This window comes from Pleurodeles waltl, chromosome 5 (assembly GCF_031143425.1).
Source record: "Pleurodeles waltl isolate 20211129_DDA chromosome 5, aPleWal1.hap1.20221129, whole genome shotgun sequence".
In the NCBI taxonomy this organism is placed as follows: Eukaryota; Metazoa; Chordata; class Amphibia; order Caudata; family Salamandridae; genus Pleurodeles; species Pleurodeles waltl.
This window is the reverse complement of record NC_090444.1, coordinates 1,211,105,529-1,211,127,612: the sequence shown is the minus strand read 5'-3', so window position 1 is coordinate 1,211,127,612 and position 22,084 is coordinate 1,211,105,529. Positions and strand designations below refer to the sequence as shown.

Here is a 22,084-nt window from a genome sequence, read left to right as displayed (position 1 = left end):
TTGTAAATAGGTTTCTGAAAGGTCTTTTTCATCTCTTTCCTTCTTCACCTTTTATTAATCCTCAGTGGGGCCTTAAACTTGTTTTGACATTTCTGATGTGTGCTCCTTTTGAGCCTCTCCAAAATTGTTCCCTCAGGCTCCTTACAATTAAAAAAGCCTTCCTTGTGGTTATTACATCTGCCTGAAGAGTGAGTGTGCTTCAGGTCTTGTCATCTTAGCCTCCTTACCTCACCATCTATCCTGACAAACTGGTGCTTCACACTAAAGCTGACTTTCGTCCAAAAGTGGTCACTGTAATTCATGTAGGCCAGTCCATCATCCTGCCTACTTTATATTGCCCTCCACATCCCTCTAAAGAAGAGAAGCGACTATGCCGTCTGGACCCAAAAAAAGCGTTGCTGTTCCACCTTGAACAAACGAATGAGTTCCAGGTTGACGACCAGCTCTTTGTTGGGTATGTTGGAGTGAAGAAAGGTTGGGCTGTACAGAAGCGGATCAAATCCAGATAGGTCGTACTCTGCATCAAAATCTGCTATGCACTGGCCAAAAAGCAACCTCCTGAGGGCTTGTGAGTGCTTCCACCAGAGATGAAGCGGTGACTACTGCATTAGCACATGGATTTCCAGTCCTGGATATCTGCCTGGGCAGTCAGGTCCGTAGGGTTGGGCACTTCGCCCATACCTGGTTTGAAATACCTCCGGGGATGGTATTTCCTGGGTATCCATTCTAAGGTAAAGAATCTGCAGCTAGAAGTCTCTATGAGATGAATAAGTTATCTACCTTTGGTAACGCCTTATCTGGTAGAGACTATGGGCTTGTTTACGAGATTCACAGATGGGTTATTCTGTCACAAACGTGACGGACATCCCGTCTGCCATTTTATGATTCCCATAGGATATATTGGGATTGTAATACAGCGGACGGGATAGCCCTCATGTTTGTGATGGAGTAACCCATGCACTAAAGTGTAAATCAGGCCCTATATTTAGCTACATATTTCTTACCGACCCAACCGTCCTCCCCGCTCTGCAAACTGATATCAAGGGACAGGGCTGTTCCCTTTCAGGGCCCTAGTTTTCCACACTAGTGGTCTGTGTTCTTCATGATTCCGCGCTACTGACATGAAAAGTTGTGAAAAGAAACTGATGTCAGTGGGCCCGAGTGGCGCCTATATGGGTGTTACGGATGTCATTTCTTATGCGGACGGTGCCAATGGCACAAGTGGAGACAAATGACACCACCTACCAGTGCACAGCGGTACTGCTGGGAAAGCAGCCCTATCACAGTAGTGCATTTATATGCCCCAAGCCTTGATGAAGATAAGCTTATAAAAAGCACCATATGAATAATCACCGCCTTTCGTACATGGCCAATTATGATAGGGGATATCAATGTTGTTATAAACGCTACTCAGGATAGGTCTTAGTAGCATTTAAGCTTTCAGTAGAGGCAAAGGTCTGGCTTGATGATCTGTGCCTAATTCATGAGTGGCTCACTCGCCAACCCCAGGCAAGAGATTACTCTCTCTGTTCAGCAGCACTGAACATAGATTTTCATTGACTTTATCCTATGGGATAAGAGGTTGGAGCAACTATTGAAGAGGCTAACTAACTCTCCAAACACTTTCAGACCATGGCCCAGTTGAAATCAACCTTGAATTGGCAACACCAAAGCAGGGAAAACTATATGGCAACTCATGGTGTTTAAACAGTTCTCTACTGAGAGACCCTGCGGTGGTCCACAAGTTTAGCGGGAAATTTAAAGTACGTGGACCTGAATTGCACAGGAGATGTAGAGAAGAGGGTAGATTTGGATTGTCTACACATTAAGAATCCTTCCCAAACGTACTGGAGGAAGTTGGTCGCTGAACGTGGCTAACTTCATACAGTGGAATTAAATAAGTCTAGTTGTATCCTCACTAGGATGGAAGCTTACTTCCACAAGAGGGTAATGAACTAGGTACACTGCTGACACATAACCTAAGGGCATGCCAAGATTGCAGATACTAAAGGAACTCAAAGGTAAGGAAGATGTTACAGAAACATGAATGAGCGAAATCTCAGTGTCTTCTGTACCTACTACCAAATCTTTTACACAACGAAACATGTCTCTCCAAAGGCATATGCTTCATACCCAGAGTCCATCACATTCCCCTAGCTGACCTAACAGCACACTGGCCCTCTTAAAGATCCTATCACAGCACTTGGGGAGTTGGGATCTATAAAACGAATGAAGCCAGCCAGGGCATCACGCACCAGGCCCTGATGGCTTTGCAGCTCTCTAGTGCAAAAGGTTTGTTATGCTGCTCCACTCTACATTAACAGCACTCTTCATTGACTAAACACTGATAACGGCATTTCATAGTCAATGGTGGGGGTTTGTATTTTGCTGCATAGTATGTCCAGGCAAAGACCCAGCGAGGTAATCATCCTGATGCCCGGTCCCCCTCTTAAACATAAGATCCTTAGCAGGGTATCAGCCATAGGTTGGACAAGCTAACGTCGATCTTGAGCTGCTCAGATCAGACTGGCTTTGTGCTCTACCGAACGGATAGTGATAATTTAAAAAGGCTGCACACATTATTGACTTTGCCAGTAAGCAAGGGACAGAGGCAATTTTCCTGTCATTAGACGCAGAGAAAGATTTTGATAGAGTGAACTGGGGGGTGATGTTCACTGTGTTGTGGAAGCTCGGCGTTGGGAAAAGATTTATGGGAGAGTTAAGATAAATGACTAAGCTTTAGTATATGTTTGTATATATGTATGTATGTATATATGTATATGTATATATATATATATATATATATATATATATCACATGCCAAGTTTTCTCTCTTTGCTGTTTGACTTCTTTATAAAGTTCCTGCTGCAAAAAAATAATAGATCATTCTCAAATAAAAGAGGTTACTTGAATTTAAATTAACTGCTTTTGCTCTTCGCTCTTACAGACCCCCTGAACTCACTGCAAGTAGTTACCTCACTTCTGGAAGAATACAAGACTATAGCAGGCCTACCAATCAATATGAATACATTTGAGAGCCTGGTTTTGGTAAGAGGGCACCTCAGTAGTCACAGAGCTGCAACGCCTGAGCCCTTCCACTGGACAACTGATAGCTTTAAATATCTTAGCCTTCATCTCACATCCAACCCTCTTATTGCATAAAAAACATCTTCAAGTCCCTTCGTCTTGAGGCTAAGGCAACATTAGCCACCTGGGGAAACGGTGCCCTCTCTTGGAAGACGGCACTGCTACTGAGAACCTTATACATTTTCCAGTCTCTGCCCCTCCCTACTTGGAAGGAGGGAATGCACGGCTGCAGAGTGTCTGCACTACCTACATATGGTAGGTGAGGATGCCAAGGCTCACTGCAAGAGACTATAGTAAACATCCAAAAATGGAGGGGTCTGGGAATTCTACACTTCATTACTATGAGGTATCTCAGTTGAGATATGATTGAATGAAAGGGCGAGACAAATCAACAATGGTGCTTTGTCAACCAGAATCTGGCTGCTAGACCACTGGGGAAAGTTCCATATGTCCCTAAAAGCCAATGGGGATGTTACTTCTATAACTTGCGGATAACGAGGGTTACCCTAGAGGTCTAAGATTACTTGGTGAAAAGGGAGGGTCTCACCACAGTCCCATCACCATTCACCCCTGTACGTTGCAATCTAGAGCCTTCCCCAGGGATGGATGCCTTTGTATTTCAGATCTGGACATCTGGATTACTGCTTTAGACTTTGGCTTCTTTTTTAGGGCTGAGATTGGGTCAGGCTAAAGCAGAGTACTGGATCCCTGAGAATAACACTTCCATTGCCTTATATACACTGGGATTCCCAGAACAGTATCGATGAAGGGGCTACTATAACTCTGGCTCTGAGAAATTCCTCCTGACCCTCTTGTCTGTTAAGCACCCAGTACCCAAACCCAGTCATTTGCTTAACGCTCCTACAAATGATTTTAAGTTCTTCTTCCAAGTGGGAAAAGGACCGGAATCTGGGTCTAGACTCAAAACAATTGGGTGAGTTCTTCCTGCAAAAGAACAATTTTACACTCTATGCTCACGCTAAAGAAGGTGCTCTACAAGATTTTATTTGAATGGCATGTTACTCCAGCCTGTCTGCACACTAACGAGCCATACAGAATCTAATGCCTGCACGAGAGAGTGCGGATAACTGGGGACTTTGCTTTATATCCTTTGTTCTTGCCCTACCTTTATAGACTTCTTAAACAAGCTCTTCCTTGCTATTTCCCACATTAACAGAATGACACTGATATGTTTCCGAATTTTTCTACGCTAGTAAGGCTATTTATCTTTTAGGCTTCATTCCAGGCAAGAAGATGTCGCAACTAGGGCACAAGTCGGGGGTGCACACAGGTAGGCAGTTTCAGCCCTCTTTTCACAGGATGGATGCCATCCACCCTCCCAAGAAGTTGAGCTGCACTGAAATATGCTGAACTTTTCCCAGTGTAATTTTCAGACACCAGGACACATTCAGCAGCATTGCTTCGCAGCAACGTCGAGCAGGCAATGGGGCTTATTTATTTTAAATTCCAGTTACGCCCAAAACAAAGGCCGAATTTAAGAGGCTGTCAGGCCTCTTTTTTTATTTAGGAATCCTGACTGGGAGCTATCTGGATCCTTGCACCAAATACAGTGGATGAGAAACAAAGGCACACAGTTTATTACTTCACAACTACCCAAGAGAAACATGTTTTAGACTTTGTTCAATCCCTGTAAAAAAAAGCGATATGCATGCTCTGTAATAATGTCACATTTGTTGGTCTGTCCCAGTGTTTACAAAAATAACAATTTAAATATAACTATTTTGTATTATTTCATTTATAGCACTACTGATCCCAATGCAGGGTGTTAGAGCCATTTACATCACAAGTACACACTACACATTGGCAATAAATCGTATAACTGTGTAAATTAATGTACATGCTGTGCTATATAAGGCAGTGAGGGTTGCAAGGGGTAGGAGGTACGTGTCCTTCATAGCTCAACTTTTGATCTGCAAGTAACAAAAGGATCTCTGTGTAAGCAGTAACCCACTTGCCTTTGTACATAACATAAAAATGGCATTGACATTTTACATGATGTGCTTTTCAGGAGACATATTAACCATTGATGCTACTTTGTTTCAAACTTGGACTACACAAAATACAGATCTCTCCAGCAAATGTATTACCCTCCAGATTTATCTTACCAGTATTGTCATTCCCTAAGATTTACAGGGCATAAAAAGATCTCTGCAGCAGGTGCCTTACCCCCATAAGATACTTTAGAATGCAGATTTCACAACCAAATACGCAGAATATAATTTCGGCCACGTTTCTCCTTGTTGCCAATTTCTTTGTGGCGATTTTAAAAATAAATAAATGTATAAATTGACACCCCGATTTTGGATTGGGGTTTCATCACTTTTTTGGCGCACCCTTTATGCAAAATCTTATTTGTTAAATAATGTAATCTGCTCCGATGTACTCATAATAGACCTGCTAAACATATGCGTGAGGTCTTAAGATCTAATATCACTTCTTGTGATGTCACTTCCTGTGAGATCATGAGCTGTGCTGCCACGTCCTATGATGTCATGTGGAATGCCACACTCCTTGGTGCCACAGGCTTTGATGCTACTTGCATACTGCCTAACTTGGGTAGTCCCCTTGCTTTTTTTGTCAGGTTTTGTCCCCTTGTTGCATCTACCGGTGGCTGTGAAACGACCCATTTCGTCAATTTGTGGATTGAAAACCACCCAATATAGTCTATCCCTCCATTAATTTATTCAACCAACTATCACGTGTCTAATGCTCAAATTAGCTGATATTTCCCAATACTAATCCACCGCTAATTCTTTTGAGTCCTAGAATAGCCTTCTACTCGCCGAAAAGCGCTTCAATGCTTCATCTGGGGTAGTAAGTGCTATATAAAACAGGTAAAATTATGGCTCCATAGGAAGTTGTTGGGGCATGAAAAGATTGCTTAGGATTTAGCCTAGAAGTCATAATCATTCAGCAAACTGTGGAGCCAAGTCCTGATTGCAGCACCATGTTACGTTTCTGACATTAGACCAGTAGATTGAAAGTAAACAGTGTTAATCTTAGTGGATTCCCAGAGATGAAATGGCCAGGACGACGTGTGGAGTGGACCGTGAGTGTACATAGATAAAACATTTTTTACATTGATTACGGATAAATGTTCTAAAAGTGAGTCCCAAAATATGGCCGTACCAAATGCTCCCCCAATCCATAATGTGTCTCCGTTTTTAGTTTATATATATCCCTTGTAATATACGCGTTTCACCTTTCAGATGTTTCTTCCACCCCTATTTCCATGCAGTGAGTGAAGATTGGACATGTTCTGTCATGTGCACACACTGCATAGTGTGTGCTCTGTACATACAGTCTATTTGTACACGCTATGGGAGCACGATCCATCATGGCGCCTGTTTATTCGACGCCCAAGCTTCATAGGTGAGTTGTAGGATCTCACCATCAAGATCTTCATTAGTAATTTTTAACCTTAACACTACTGCAACTGTAGATGCCATTGTAATCATACATGACGCGGTGCATGTGACCGAGTTTGCAGGACAGATTGGAGCTTTCAACAAAAAAGGGAAACAAAAGTGAAAAAACTATTGAGCGAACTGAATGGCCCATATAAGGTAATTGTGAATATTGAGTTTTTGTATTCTGCATTTCCTCGAACAGTCTGAAAACAGTGTCGAGGTTAGAGGCAGAGTTCGTCGCGGGATTGTCAATCACTGTCGTGATCAATTTGCAACGGGGCATGTCTTCATTGGAGAACAGCTGGGTACATGGGAGAAAGCGGATTCACAATTAGTCCTCTGTCCAGCCTGCACTAAGCAAACAAGCGTCGGGCCGAGGTGCAGGCCTCGCGCACAGGAAACATAATGGACTGCGCTGACCCCGCCGCCCCGCGTTCAGCTGCGGCCCCGCTTGTGTGGAAACCGCGCTCCCCATTCTCAATTTACTCCAATTACCTGAGCCATGCAGATAAGGAAATGAACCCCTGTTACTTACACTCTGCATCACGCAGGAAATTATGCTGCTGAGCCGTTCCAAATGAAAGGATTTTTTGTTTGGGGGTGAATAAACATGTGCCGACTGCATCAGAAGGCGCGAGAATGCCTGCCCTGACACTGGCTGCATTTTTCACTGCAGCGTCTTTAGCTGCTGTGTGTATCGAGACAAATGTGTTGAAGTTTAAAGAGACATATGAAGCATGCGTTGAAAATAAAACCCTTTTGCGTCCCTCAAACTATAAAGCATTCCAGATGTAAATGACGTGTATGTAGTGTTAGGGGCCCTAGGCCCTCATGCTACTAAGAGAAGTGACGCAAACACAGTGGCATGGTGCTAGTAACTGGCCCTGAGCACGTTCGCCCGGCCATTTTTATTGGCAGGGTCACCTGACCGGTGACGCCTGTGTTGGGTGGGTGTGGGGTGTAGATGAAAGGCCAGCCCTCGGCCAAGTGGCTGGCAAAACACTAGAACGTGTCCAGCAGGACACTACAGTGTAAATATTTAAAGTATTCAAGAACTTGAAATGATGCTGAACGCTGGACTCAGAAAAAGGAGTAACAGCACATAATTAATGTTAATGGTCACGTTGCTTCGTCAAAATGGATCGTTGTACCCTTTGATTATAAGATAAAATGATTGCTATTTATTCCATTGGTCATTTATCAATGACGCGTGGTGAAAATTCAGGTTGAGTAATAAACGTGGTGAAATGCCCAGAGTTGCCGACTTTGGGAGGGGAACTCGGGCTCGAATCTATGCGTCGGCTGAGCGTCCTGTGATTTTGGGCAAATCAGTTTCCCCGTGTCTGGACAAAATGAGTCTGACCTTGTGTGGCATAATCTGTTGTTCATGTAAAGACCGGGGTGGAGGATCGTAGCCCCCCCACCCCCAGCCTGCAGCAAAACTTTGAAAATATATTAATTATCGTTTTATTTTTAAAGGGGCTGGGCCATGAGGGTGACGAGCAGTATGTTTGGCCGGCCGTCTCGGGATGGCCAAATGCGAATGCGCCAGGCTCCCAGTCTGCATTGGAGTGCCCAGCCAGGGTGCTCCAGACAATCATAAAGCTGCTCTGAGCAGCGTCATGATTGACCGCAGGGCAGGCTGGGAGCCTGCAGTGCAGCGGATAGCGGCGGTGAACTTCAGGTCATTTTTTTTTTTAAATTTAAATATATATATTTATTTATTTTTGTGTTATTCCCCCTGCCCCACCACTTTGCCCAGTCACCAGCCACAACTGTGTAAAGAGCTCCAATGCCCTCATGGCACGTTTGTGCAATGTAAAACTGCAAAAAAGAAATTAAATAAATCCTCAATCAATTTGTTTTTTGACATTGTGAAGCCAGGCCCGAAAGACAGTTTTTGAGTAATTGTGACATACTGCTCAGAAAATGATTTCTGCTTGATCCAGTTATGGCAAGGCTCGTGTGTTTTTCAACTTGTTATATGTGCTCTCAACACGTGGCATGGCGATGGTGTCATGCACTGTAATGCAAGCAGGAAAAATGGGGCTCCATCGCTGCGAATGTATGGTAAAGGAGCACCGTAATGGGGTTGGAATGCATATCTGCTCATTGTCATCTTAAGGATTTGGGGGACCCAGGACATATTTTAGGAGACCCTGTATGAATCAAATTCTGAATTTTATCACCTATTTCCTGCTAACTCAAGCCAGCATGATGCCAAACAATACTAAATGATATGTTAAGCTTTATCAGGGACACGCACAAACAGTTGAAATATGTCTTACCCAAGACCCCAAAAATGCTTAAGATGACATGGTCTAGAGAGACTGGTGCAGACGTATAGGTAGGCAGGGAAGAAGAGGAGTCTAAAAGACAAATACCATAGACAGGTGGAAAAGAGAAAGTTCACTTTCTTGGAAGGGCGGTCATTGCACTGTTGAGTCAGGCCCCATTCTCCTTCTCGGCATAGGAGTTCCAAGCTGCTGTTGCGCTGTAGAAATGCGCCAGATTTTGCTTTTTCTTTTGGGTCTATACTACTGCCTTATTGCACTGAGAGAGCAAATATTCAAAGGGCACGATTCAGGACATGAAGTCTCAATAGCCAGTGGTGATTCCTGAGATTTAGGACAGAAATAGAGCCTAGCCTCTCTTGTGGGTATCCTCTGTTGCACTCCCAGCTTGGCATGGTTTGTTTAACTCATGACCCCCCCTCCATGTGTGAGTATAGCTGCCAATGTGCTGCAAAGAGGAGGAAGGCCACCGATTTGTCACATGTACAGCATTGTCACAAGAGAAAGAGGCCTCTACATCTGTGCTTGGTGCAGTTTCATTGCTCTCCACTGATTCACCTCCTGGCAATCTCACAAGAAGAAATCCGGGCCTAGAGAGGCCCTAGCTAATTCTACAACACCAGTCATCCAAACAGTAAGGACTTACATGGGGGTACGTCCCGTATCAGAGCTGCAAATGGGCCAGAAGTAGATGATGCTGCCCTTCAGACACACTCCAGATCATGGAGGGACAGGAGTTCAACCAAGAGTCCCTGTTACTATCTCAGTCTTCATGTCCTGTGGTGTAGTACTCTGTATTCTCCTTACTCCATTGCTTCAGTGCACTCCATCGATAAGAAAAGTCCGAGGAGGATAGATGTGGCCCCTGCAAGCAGTCAGAATAGGAACAGCCTTATCTTGAATTGACTCTCGCCCTTTCACTTTCCTCAGCAAACCAAGCAGTAATAGTTGGTGCTAGCCACGTACATTAAAGCTTTGCCTGTATAAGAGTCCAGCACCCTCTGTGAGAGAATGAGGGCATCTTTGCCTTGGGGTCACCCTCTAGATCTCCCATCAAGCTAGCACTTGTCATAAACCCACAAGTTCTCATTCATGTTCAGGATGTCTGTAGGAAGCTCCACACCTTGAGCCAGTTGTTGCAAAGTCTCTGGACTACTAATATTGGGTATTTAAAGAGACTCATATTTGTCTGTTTTACCCGTACTTTCCGTCCTGCTGTTCAGTTGGTTATGATGTCAGCTTTCGCTCGAGGCAAGGCTCCCGCCAGCCAGAGGGAAGAGTAGGCAAGATGTCTGGAGTTGCATTGCAAAATAGTACAAATTTTCATTTTTTTTACTTCCGTATTTAAACATCAGTGACAATTAATGCAAACTGTTGGCTTCACCTGTTTTAGAAGTTTGACTGTTCCACTTCTTTGTTTCCAGATTGCATCCGCAAAGTGTCTAAATATATGTATGAACAAATGAATAATATATAGAGTGCATGTTTGGCAGCAGTTCCACTCTGATCCAGGAACAAATGAGTGTCTTTGGGAGCTATGACTACAACTGCCTGTGTGCAGGTTTGAGTTCAGACTAGTGGGGATCCCAAACTTCTTTGCTGTTTAAGAAGCTGCCAAATAAGCAACAAGCCCTTTCTCTAGACTTCTAGATTGAAAACGCAAGATGTTAGGATGAACATTGGCTAAGATAACTGGGTGTGCTTGGAGCTGTTTGATAAAGTGAAATTATGACGCCTTATTTAAATTCGAAAGGGTCAGTGACTGAAGTTAACAAACTCAAGACTGAGGGGAAAATTACAAGTGTCACCACCTCAAAAGATTTATATAGCTGGGCCTAAAGACAACGATCTTCACTTGATGGTGAGCATGCTGTTGGTCACCTCACTGACCATAAGCTTGGAGAAAGTCTTCAAAAGGAAAGGGTGATGTTAACTAACAGACAGAACAGGAGGATGAGACAGGGCAATTGAACTGTGTTCAGCGTGATTTCCGAATTTTTGCCTTGAGCATAGAGACATAATTGCAAAGTTTGACGATGGGGGGAATGTGGTACTAATACTAAGAATATTACCAAGCTCTCTTGGGATATCAATCACTGCATTAGAAGCATTGTTGGAAGAACAGATGGGGTTTTTGTAGTGATTGTTAGACGCTTGCATGAGCAAAGAATTAGCTGAACAAAAGCTGCTAATGCCCCAGAACCTCACCAGCATCTTCCTGCAAAGGCAAGCATGGCTGGAATGTTTGGAACTAAAGCATGAAGCCTAGTGAAAAGTTCATCAAACTCGCGTGAGAAAGAACCTTTATTTCACAATGGGTGGAATGCATTCCTGCCAATGCCAGCCACCCCAGTCTTCTTTCCAGCCAGCAAAGGCTTTTCAGTCTTTTAATCTTTCAGCTCCAAGCCTCCAGCAACTGCTGCAAGTTCAAGAGGCAGTGCTCCATTGGAAAGACCACGCCCATCTCTAAGGTCTTAACAGAGATTTAAAAGACTTAGGGCCTGATTTAGAGTTTGGTGGAGAGGTTACTAATTCACAAATGTGGTGGATATTCTGTCAGCCTTATTACGATCTCTGTAGGATATCCTGGGTTGTTAATAAGATGGACGGGATATCCGTCACGTTCGTGATGGAGTATTCCCCTCCACCAAGACCTAAATCAGACTCCTAGTGACTCTTGTAGGGGCTTGCTGGTCCGTGTGCCTCAGTCTCAGAAGGCTGATTCCTCTCCAGTGGGAGAGAAAGCGTTACCTTCACTATCGGTGTACTCAAATCACCCTCGATGCATGGTTTATCGCCGTGCTGAAGAACTGTTTAGCTGTACAGCGCTCCAGCCTCCTCTGTTCAGGCTAACTCTTCCCAGTTGGCATCCTAGGAATATCTGCAGGAGGTCAGGAGTCTCCATTTAGGAGCAGTACAGCTGGCCCTGCCCAAAGAAAGATGTTTGGGCTGACTACTTTCTTATAAGAAAAATATAGAAGGCTGTGGCTCATCTTCAAGTTTTTCAGTTTTAATCAGTCACATTCTTTGCAGAAAATGCTAACTTTGCCTCACATTCTTTACAGTCACAGTTGCCCAGCGTGTCAGCAGGATGCTTCTTATTATTTTTTCATTCTGCAGGAACATTGAAATTAGCTCCTTGGCATTGTTGTGTAGCTTTTTTAGTTATAGCTTCATGCATGTTATTTCAGCATACTAGGCCTGCCGCTGTGCACTTTAACCTAGATATAGTTTATTCAGCTTAATTTATTATTTTAACAATAGCCCCTTTTGCTTTGTTTTATTTCCTCTCTATCTAGCTGTTCTTGCTTAGCCAGCACTGCGTTCTCAATCAAGACATTCTTGTTCACTCTGTGCTTCTTTCAAGGCTGCAGTAAGATAGGTTGCCGGTGAATGTGGTAAAAGTTATGTCTCTGACATTCATAGAAAACACACCTCCTTACGTAGGGACATTTTCTCAGAATATCAGCTGATTTATTATAAAAAAATGTCCTTGCCCCTTACACGTTAGAGGGAGTTTCCAGCCACAGAACCACGCCTGTATGCTGATTGCTGAATGCTTCGCTACAGCTGCTTATGCTGACTTCAGGCCTTTGCTCAGGTATGGGGGATGATGTCTTCCCAGGGGATCCTGAAGGGCAGAACTAGAGCTTAACATGCTGTGCTCTAACATAGCCTAGGTAGGAAGTATCTTAATGACTCTAGTGACAACATGGTAGTGTTATTTCTATACTTCACTCTCCTTGTCACAAATTATGGCAAATATTACAGCTGCTCTTAAAAGAGAAAAGTTAAAATCAGAATTACAATTTGCACATCTAAATTGTAAAAAATAAATAAATCCAAAGCAATTCTGTAAAGGCACATCACAATGTAGTGCCAAATGACAGGAAGGCATCAGGTGTGCTGAGCCATGGTGGGGGTGCTTCTATTAAGGTTTCTCTTTTCACACAGAACAACCCTCTCCTTCGTTGTGCTTAGGTAGCGTGCACCTGAAGAGCATTGACAGTCACAGAGTATTGCAGATCTCTTGCATGTTGGGAATACAGTTCTCTTGACTGTGGTGGCTCGAAAATGTCATATCTATGCTGACCTGCTAAGTGTTATGGTCAGGTGTGGCATGTAAGAACGTTGACTTGTTACTGAAACAAGATGATGATTAAAAGTGTTATGTCAGATGGAAACTTCTAACTGCAGATTCCTCATCTTTAGAATATTCCCTACACACCAGACTGGATCTCGAAGTGTTTCACAGCAGTATTCCTGCATGCCACTAGGTGGCATTGTGCAGTTTCCTACTGGCTCTGCACTGCCCCAGAAGTGACAGAGTAAAGCTGCATATAAGCACCACCCTTATATGCCAACGTTAGCTTTTTATCTGCACCTCCGAACACAGATCAAGAGCCCTGCCCCCACTTTCAGTAGCCTTCCAATGACTCCTAAACAAGAATCCAGTGTGCATGATGATGTGTCTCCCTCTAAAACTACGGGTTTCAAACAATACTGCGGATGCAGGAAGCACATATCTTTCATGGACCCACATGAGGGTGTCCCTTTGCTGTTTTGGTTCAAAGTCAAGCGATGAGTGCTCCCTCACCTTAAGACAATCCAGGACTGTGAAGTGAAGGTGTATATAATCACCCAAAAAAATGCAGCCTTCGTGTGAATCCCACTCCAAGTCCAAGTTGAGGGTATGGACCAGCTCCCGCTCCCCAGGGCGCTCCCAAAAGAAGTCGTCTTCACAGACATAATATTCCGGTAAGTGGAAGTCCCAAAGGAAACACAAGAATGTGAAGTATACCTTGATTCATTGAGAAAGCGCAAGGGTGTTGTGTCAGTCAGTCTCCCTCCTGATCACTAGTTGTCAAACCATTGGTCAATCCTTCATTGATACTGATGGCGACACTGGAGAAGAATCTGAGGCTGCCTCTGATATCAGACCCTGAGTCAGCTTCGACACAACCCCGACCTAAGTTGCTCTCTGAATTTCCTAAAGCTTAACCAGTCACCTTTCAACCTGAGTCTAATTGTATACTACCACTTCATTAATCACAGAGGCTCCATTATCTTTTTGGCTCCAATTTTAACCAAATCTTATTACCATCCATGGATGATGATGTTTTGAGGGATGATGATTTACCCTTCCTAATAATGATGATAATTTTTGCAGGGACTTACAGCAGGCCAGTGAGCTTCATTCTTCGCTTGACAAAAGGTTGAATTTACCTTTCTTACCAGAGTGCTCCATTTATTGTGGTAAGTTGGCGAACAGCTGAAGTCCTAGACCTCCAACTGCCCTGCATTGAAGGCCTGTGAGTATGCAGGTGGCCAGATTCCACAGATGTGAGTCTGGCGACTCTGATTTTCTTAATTGAGCATCCTAACCCAGAGAGTCTGGTGGTACATGCCTCCAGCAACAAGGTTGAAGCCCAGTTCTTTTTTTACGACTCCCTTGATAGGGAGTCTAAGAGGATTGAGGTGTTCAGAAAACGTGTTCTCTTCAGCTGGCTTTGGAGATAAGGCCAGTCAGTGCAGTTTGTTTATTGTTCCAACATATGTATACCATCTGCAACATAGGCAGCAGGATCTTGCTGGCTGTTCCAGAATACCTCAGGGATTCACTAGCTCAGACCTTTCAATATGGTCAAGATGTGGCAAAATACTTGATCAGCTCTGGGCTTCATACCATGGATTGTCTGGGACGGGCCATTTTCATCAGTGTAGTGCTTCATCGCCATGTGTGTTTGCGCTCCATCATTTTTCTCTGGCACAGGCTTCTCTTATGGATATGCCTTTTGATGGCCCACACCTGTTAAGTAAGAAACCTGATTCTGCCATCAACATTTCAAGTAAAGTATGGCTATATCAAGCCCTCTGGGTCCTTTGGGCGCTGCCGGCTTCCTCACTATTTTAGCAGATTCCAAAGCTACTTTAAGGGCATGACATTTAGGCACAGCCAGTTTTCCTAGCCCCTGTTAAGGTCCTTTCTAGGTCATGGACATGAATCTGGAAGGCAACATGCAGGTCACCAGTTTCCCAAGTTCCCCTGCTGCGACAGCCTCCAAGCCATTTTGGCTTGCATTAGTGGTGCACAGCCACCTTATGGGGCAGGATCCAGCACTTTTTACTAGGGTGGCAATACATCACTTCGACAGATGGGTCTTCTAAATCATTCGGCGTCACTTTTCCCTAACCTTCCTTCCATGCCAGAGGGGCTCTTGGAGGAGCACTTGTTCATTCTAATGCAAGAGCTGCGATCTTTACTTTCCAAATGAGACATCAAGGTTTCTGGGCTTGGAAATAGGGATGGGTTGATACTCTTGCTAGTTCTTCATGTGTAAGAATAATCAAGGCCTTTCTTTGGCCTATGTTAGGTCTTCGTCCTCTGAATGTCTTCCAGCGGAAGGATAAATTCAGAATGCTCACACTGGCCCAGATTCTGTCTTACCTGGAGCCCCTATTCCCTCGTGCTAAAGAAAGATGGAGGCCTTAAGCCTTTCTTAGGTTTTTGCCTTCTATATGCCTTCCTGTGGAAGGACAAATTCAGAAGCCCATGCTGGCCCACTTTCTGTTTGTCCTAAACCCGGGCAGCCGGATGGTCTCATTGGACCAGAAGGGCACATATTTTTATATACCCGTCCTGCAGTGCAACAGATGTAATCTGCAGTTAAGCATAGGTCTGGAGCATTTTCAGGTGCCATTCTCCCTTTTGGCCTCACCAGTGACTCTCCTGTGTTTACAAAAGTGATGGCGTTGGTCTCCGCTTATATTCGCAGGTTGGGGATTCCAGGTTTTCACTACCTTGAAGACTGGCTGTTGATGGTGGGCTCTCCACAGTCTGTAGTAGACCACCACCAACCCTCCTGACATTGTTTTTTATTTTTTATTTTTTATTTTTTTTATTTTTTGTAGATTCGGTTTTTATTGATAGATTTTTAACTTAAATATGGCCAAACTTGGCTCTTGAAAAACATATCAACAACAATAGAACCCATGAGATCATTGCTACAATCATTGAGATGGTACACAATTTAAAATTAGTTGCACATTTAAGCCACCTTTATTATTCAAGCAACTTAGTTAATATCCAATTTTATAACTTTTTCATTCTAACCCTCCTGACATTATTGGTGTTTTTGATCAACGACTCAGAGTTGCGCCTTACAGAGGGCTCCCATCATAGAGGCTGTCTTGGAAACAGTGCAGTTTAGTGGTTTTTCTAAGTTGCAACAAGTTCAGGTTGTTTGAGTTCCGATACTGATGTTTCACCCTCAATTCTGAATCTCAATGAGAGCAACTCTTTGGCTTCTTTGGAAACCTGTCAGATGCTATTGAGATGTCAAAGGAGACTGCACACGATCTTCAGTGGTGGCTGATTAACCACAATTTGACAACCAGCACACCCCCCTTCCTTTCCTCACCCAAAGTTGACGGTGGTGATGAATGCATCACTGTTGGGTTGAGAGGGACTTTGGGGAGCCGGAGATTAGAGGACATTAGTCTCCGGCAGAAATCCAGCACCGTATCAATCTGGGTTTTATTTAATTTTTTAGAACTCTTTTTTTTTAATTGATTTCAAAGGCACAAAACACAGCATACAATGTTGTCAGATAAAATAAAAGTTATGCAGTACAGCTTCCCCATACCTCTGTATGGCTCCACTGTCTCTCCTTCAGGCTAGTCTCCCATCATTCATCCTGGTGACTCAAACTTCTTTTACCCCTTCTGAGGAGGATTATACTTTCAGTTCAACACTTCACTGGTTCCTGCAAATTCTTGCAATACCTCAATTCCATAATATTCTCTCAATGGTCCTTACACTTTATTGAATTTGTTGGGACATGCCTGCCTTGAATCACCACCCTTTCCACTTCCATGCACATATTCATTCCCCTTTTCATCTTTTGAATGTTTTATTATTTGTTTTGTCTTTGTCCAAGTAAAGTCATGCAATGAGCACTATTAAATGTTATTTTTCAGGTCTGTTGGCCATTTTTGATTTTACCGGACCATCTGTTGTGATGCAGTTTAATACAGGTTAGATGCCCATGTTCCCTCCTAAACCCATTGTGAGGCCGCAGTGGGACCTTAACTTGGTCTTGAGCTAACGGTTCCTTGTTGCTCCTTCTGACTAAAGATCACTTTAACTTGTCAAGTGAGTGAAATTCAGTCAGTTTTGATGCAACCTCCCTACAGCACCTTTTTCCCCAGATAAACTGAAGCTGGAACTCTGGCGGTGCTCTTGCCAAACATTGTGACTAATTTCTCTGTAAGGCAATCCATCACTCTCCCAGCGTTCTTGGATTCTAACACCCCTGGAAAGACGGGGAGAGATTCCATCAACTAGATCCCAAGAGTGCATTGAGCTTTTACAGTGATCGCAACAAACGTCTTCAGCTGGACTATCAACTTTTTTGTGCGTTCTCTGGTGCTAAGAAGGTAAGGCAGTGCAGAAGAGAACTTTGTCAAGGTGTTTATTATTGTGCATTAAGATCTGCTACCCATTGGCAAAGAAGCAGCCTCTGGAATGACTGAGGGTTCATTCCTTCGGGCCAAGGTTATTACCATCGCTTTGGCACGTAGAGTGCCTGTTCTTGACATTTGTCAGGCCACAATGTGACCATTGGTACACACATTCAGGAAGCACCACTGCCCTTGACTACCAGGTCCGACAGGAATGGCATTTTGCCTGCTCGGTTCTGCACAACTTTTTGGTCTGAGTCCTCTCCACAGACCCTTCATCATTGGGTGGTACTTCTTTGGCATCTGTTCTAAAGGTGAGGAATCTGCGGTTAGAAGTATCTATCAGAAGAAGAAGTTACTTAACTTTCAGTAACGCTCATTCTGGTGGATATTGTATCTAACCGAAGATTCTTAACTGCCCTCCTTAACTGCCTAAGGTCATCTATCCATTCTGTGGCGTGGCCATGTTTTTACCATCTAATTAATTCTCAGATTACAGATCTGATCACTGGCACTGGCAGTTGTTTGTGCTTCATATCTGCAGAGAGAGTCAATTAAGAAACTGACTTCACCTCACAGCGGTGGATTACATATGCAGCTCTGCTTCATCACTTTTGGGTTGGAACAAGGTAGACACAGAGCCACACAATACCACGTAGCAACTTGCAGCAACGCTGCTGTAAACACTTCGGATCCAGTCTGGCCTCTGGGGACTGTTCTAATGGTGGGTAATCGGTTAGATGGTGTATCCACCAGAAAGTGTGTTACCAAAGGTGAGTACCTTTTTACTTAATATTTTAATTGATTTCCATAAAACGGTTACTAGTAGAATACTAAAGATAATCTATGTTGAATTAAAACCTGTAATTTATTTTGGCTGGATGTAGCATTAAAATACTGATTTACCGTCATACCTTAGAAATAGCCCTTCTCCGTCTACTTTTTTTTACCTGAGATTTAAAGTTTTGCAATTTGCCAATGACTGAAAAAAAAAACAGATGACTAAAAGGTACACTTGTTTTGATTTTTCGTAGATTTCCTTTAGAAAAAAAAAATCTTGTTTTATGGATATGTATTTTGTAATTGATTATTACCATATTTGTATTCTTTGTTCTTTTCCTAGGATGCTGAAGAATATGCTGATCTGCCTGTCAGACACAATGAAGACCAGATGAACAGCGAACTGTCCAAACAGCTTCCAATAGCTGTTAATTCCTATTCATATGACAGTTCACATACTAAGACTCATCTCCTGTTGCAGGCCCACTTCTGCAGAGCCACACTTCCCTGCCCCGATTATGCTACAGATACCAAAACAGTGCTGGATCAAGCCATAAGAATATGCCAGGTATGTTTGTATTGGCTTGTGCTACAGATAATCAGAAATCTAATGTTTCAATACACCTACCTTATCTACATCGACCTTCTTTCATTTCCCTGTTAAATTTTCTCAGCTTATTTCAATAACTGCATTAGATGTGAGCAGCACCTTTTTGCATCATATGATTTATACTTCTAGCCACAGATTCCTAGCCTTAGAATATTCCTCAGACGTCAGACTGGATCTGGAAATGTTTGCGTGCTGCGTGCCAGTAAATGGTAGCAGTCTGCTCCATGTGGTGTTGATGGCCTCGTACAGATGCGGACAAGCTCCCCTCAGTCACTTTTTGACTGAATAATTTTATCGATGACTAGTGTGAGTTTTCCATCTTTTTTCAAAAAAGTCCTCGAAATAACCCAGCGGATTCAAACCTTGTGGACCCTGTTGTCAACAGATGTTGTTGATGGACCCCCACTTGGTCTACGGCGCCTGGAGAGGGACCACAACTCTGCATTATTTGCGGAGTGCAGGTACATGAACCCCAAGGCCTTTTGAGAGTGGGCCATGAAGTTTTGGCCGCTCGCCATGGGATTCTGTACCGCTTCAGGTTCCATTCGCGTTGGGGGGGGGAGGGGTGTGAGTGGTCTCGGGACCTGTCCCGGAGTCACTCGTGTCAGTCTTTGTTGCGATCCTAGACTTTTTCAGGTAAGTCCAATAAGAAGAAGTCCAAGATGTCAAAGTGATCTTCGACTTCTCTGCATCACACCCATTCTTCAGACGACAGAAAAGAAAGACACCACAAATCCCAGCTCCACTCTTAGGTTGTTCCTATGTAGCTAGCATTGGAAGCTGGGTCCGCTCTGCGCTTCCCTGAGCTTCCCAGACTGACGCCCCCCCACCCAACTCCCAGAATTTTATGAAGCCATGAGCCTCTTTTTTGGGCGGCCAAGCCCCTCTGGAGCACCCTTTAGCCCCATGGGTTCTGAAGGGTCTTTGACTGAGGATCTGCTGGCAGGTACACCCTCAACACCATTCGACCCATCGTGATCCATTGGTTGATCCAGATCGGTTGCAGCTTTGTGACCTCCTCCTGACACCGCTCCAGTAGCGTTCTCACACCATGATTCCCGAATCCAATACGGATCCAGACCGGCATTCCACCTTCTGACCCTTCTGTGGCTATGATAGGGGCGTGTCCATTTCCCTCTAGCCACTACGGCCAGCAGGTACAGTTCTTTCGTAGCTATGCATGTGGCTCCCACAAGTCTTGTGGGGCCCAAAGCCAGAAGTCCACCCAGTACGTTGCCCAACATCCACCATACCTCCGCCCCCACCTCCTGGTTGGTGGCAGAATCTGGACCATCTGCCCCCAATGGTAGGAGATCATTACAAACAAATAGGTGCTTCAGATCGTCCCACAGGGTTATGCCCTCTCTTTCAAACACACCCCAACACGACTTCTGCCGTCCTGCGATTGGCTGACGGAGGACCACAGGCGCTTTTCGGACAAGCAGTACTGGCCCTTCTGGCCAAAGGAGCCATGAAGAGGGTGCCTCTTTAAGTCGTGGTTGCTATTGCCGCTTCTTTCTGGTGCCAAGGAAGGATAGAGGGCTCTGCCCTATGCTAGACTGGCACTATCTTAATTACTTCTTGAAAAAGTAAAAATTCAAGATGCTTACCCTGGCTCAGCTCTAACTTGCCCTCGACCCTGGAGACTGGATGGTAGCGTTGGACTTGTACGGCTTCTGTTTCCACATTCCCGTCCTGCCTGCCCACAGACTTGACCTGCTGTTTATGGTGGGCCTGTAGCATTATCAGTTTACTGTGCTCCCTTTTGGCCCTACCAGGGCCCCTTGGGTATTCACCAAGGTGTGATGGTGGTTGTTGCAGCACATCTGTGGACGTCCGGGTTTCCATTCTCCCCTACATCGACAATTGGCTGTTGAAGGCAGGCTGACCCATGCAGTAATTTTTCACTTCCAGACTACAACAAACCTCCTGCACTTGCTGGGTTTCACTATTGACGTGCCAAAGTCACACTTTACTCCCACTCAGACACTTGCTTTCATCTGAGCTTTTCTGGATACAGTGCATTTCCGGGCTTATCCTCTGGAACAGCGAGTCCAGGATATTTGGGTATGATGCAGATGTCTCAGCCTGTATCATGGATTTCAGTGAGACTGACTGTGAGACTGCTGGGTCTCATAGTCTCCTGCAGCCACATGGTAAAACATGCCTGTTCACATATGCAGCCTCTGCAGTGGGACTTGAAGACCCAGTGGGCACAGCATCTGGGAAATCTATTCGACCTGTTCCAGATATGGGAGGGAACTGGAACAGACCAGCAGTGGTGGCTCACAGACTGCAATTGGGTCAACTGCAGATATCTCTCTTTCCCGACCTCGAGCTCACGTTGGTGAAAGATGCGTCACTTCTTGGTTGAGGCAGCCACCTGGTAGAGGTGGCGATGAGAGGACTCTGGTCTCTGAAGGAATCTCAGCTCCTCATCAACCTGTTGGCGCTGACAGTAATCCAACTGACATTGAAAACCTTTCTTCCTTCTGTCAAGGAAAAGCTAGTTCAGGTGTTCAGACACCACCACTGCCATGTCGATTTACTTACAAGCAGGGCAGGGTGGAGTCTTGGACCTTCAGTTGACAGAGAAACCAAAAAGGGACTAGAGGCAAGGGAGCCTTAAATATATAGAGAGCCTTGTTTCTACTTAAAAAAAACTCTCCAGTGGCAGGAATGAAAAGCTGCCTGGAATGGAGGGTGAGCAGGTGGAATATGCAGGGCACAGGGGACAGAGGGAGGGGTAGAAGTGAATAATAATAGGATGACTCAAAACCTTCAATGACAGAGCACGCCATTGTAGGTGGAAAAATACACACCAACATCTAATATCATTAGGTGAGAGAGAAATACTCCTCTGGGCTGCATCATATGCGACTGACCAAGTCACAAATTAGTGGGAATGAAAGTGGCTGCTGAAAAATAACATTGGTTGTTGGTGGAGGGCCCACATCCTTTGCTATGTATGCTGTAAACAAAAGATTGTGGTGTCATCTGAGTCCTAAAAACAGTATTGTTCCTAAGTTGTCAACTTTTATGTATTTTGTATCTTCGTTAAGGGATTGCAGAATCAATGTTTCCAATTCAGCTGGGTACACCAAAGGTGACAACTGGATGTTGGGCATTCTTAAGCAAGCAGTATATCATTTTGGTTACATTGGGATGGCGGTGCCTGACACCTGCGGCAATAGCTTCAGCATTGCAAGAGACAAAAGGTTATTCCGATCAGCAAGCGTTCTTTCTGGATGTAGACATGATGGGAACAGTGTGGTATTTCCTGAAACGTTCTTACAGAAGGCTAGAAAAGACTGCCATTTTTGATGCCAAAATGTAAAACTGAAACGTCTTTGAGAAGATTTCTTTGGTACAACAGGAGGCCAGGGGGCACCGCTGGGTAAACCCATAGGTGGGTCTAG

At 44.3% G+C, this 22,084-nt stretch overlaps 1 protein-coding gene across 1 annotated transcript in view; it reads left to right on the top strand.

Moving 5' to 3' along the window:
- ASCC3 (activating signal cointegrator 1 complex subunit 3) overlaps window positions 1–22,084 on the top strand; it is a 1,806,704-nt gene that overhangs the window by 1,690,704 nt on the left and 93,916 nt on the right. The window contains exon 37 of the mRNA XM_069235471.1: window positions 18,399–18,623. Within this exon, the coding sequence (XP_069091572.1) occupies window positions 18,399–18,623 (225 nt within the window). The remainder of the gene's footprint in view (window positions 1–18,398; window positions 18,624–22,084) is intronic.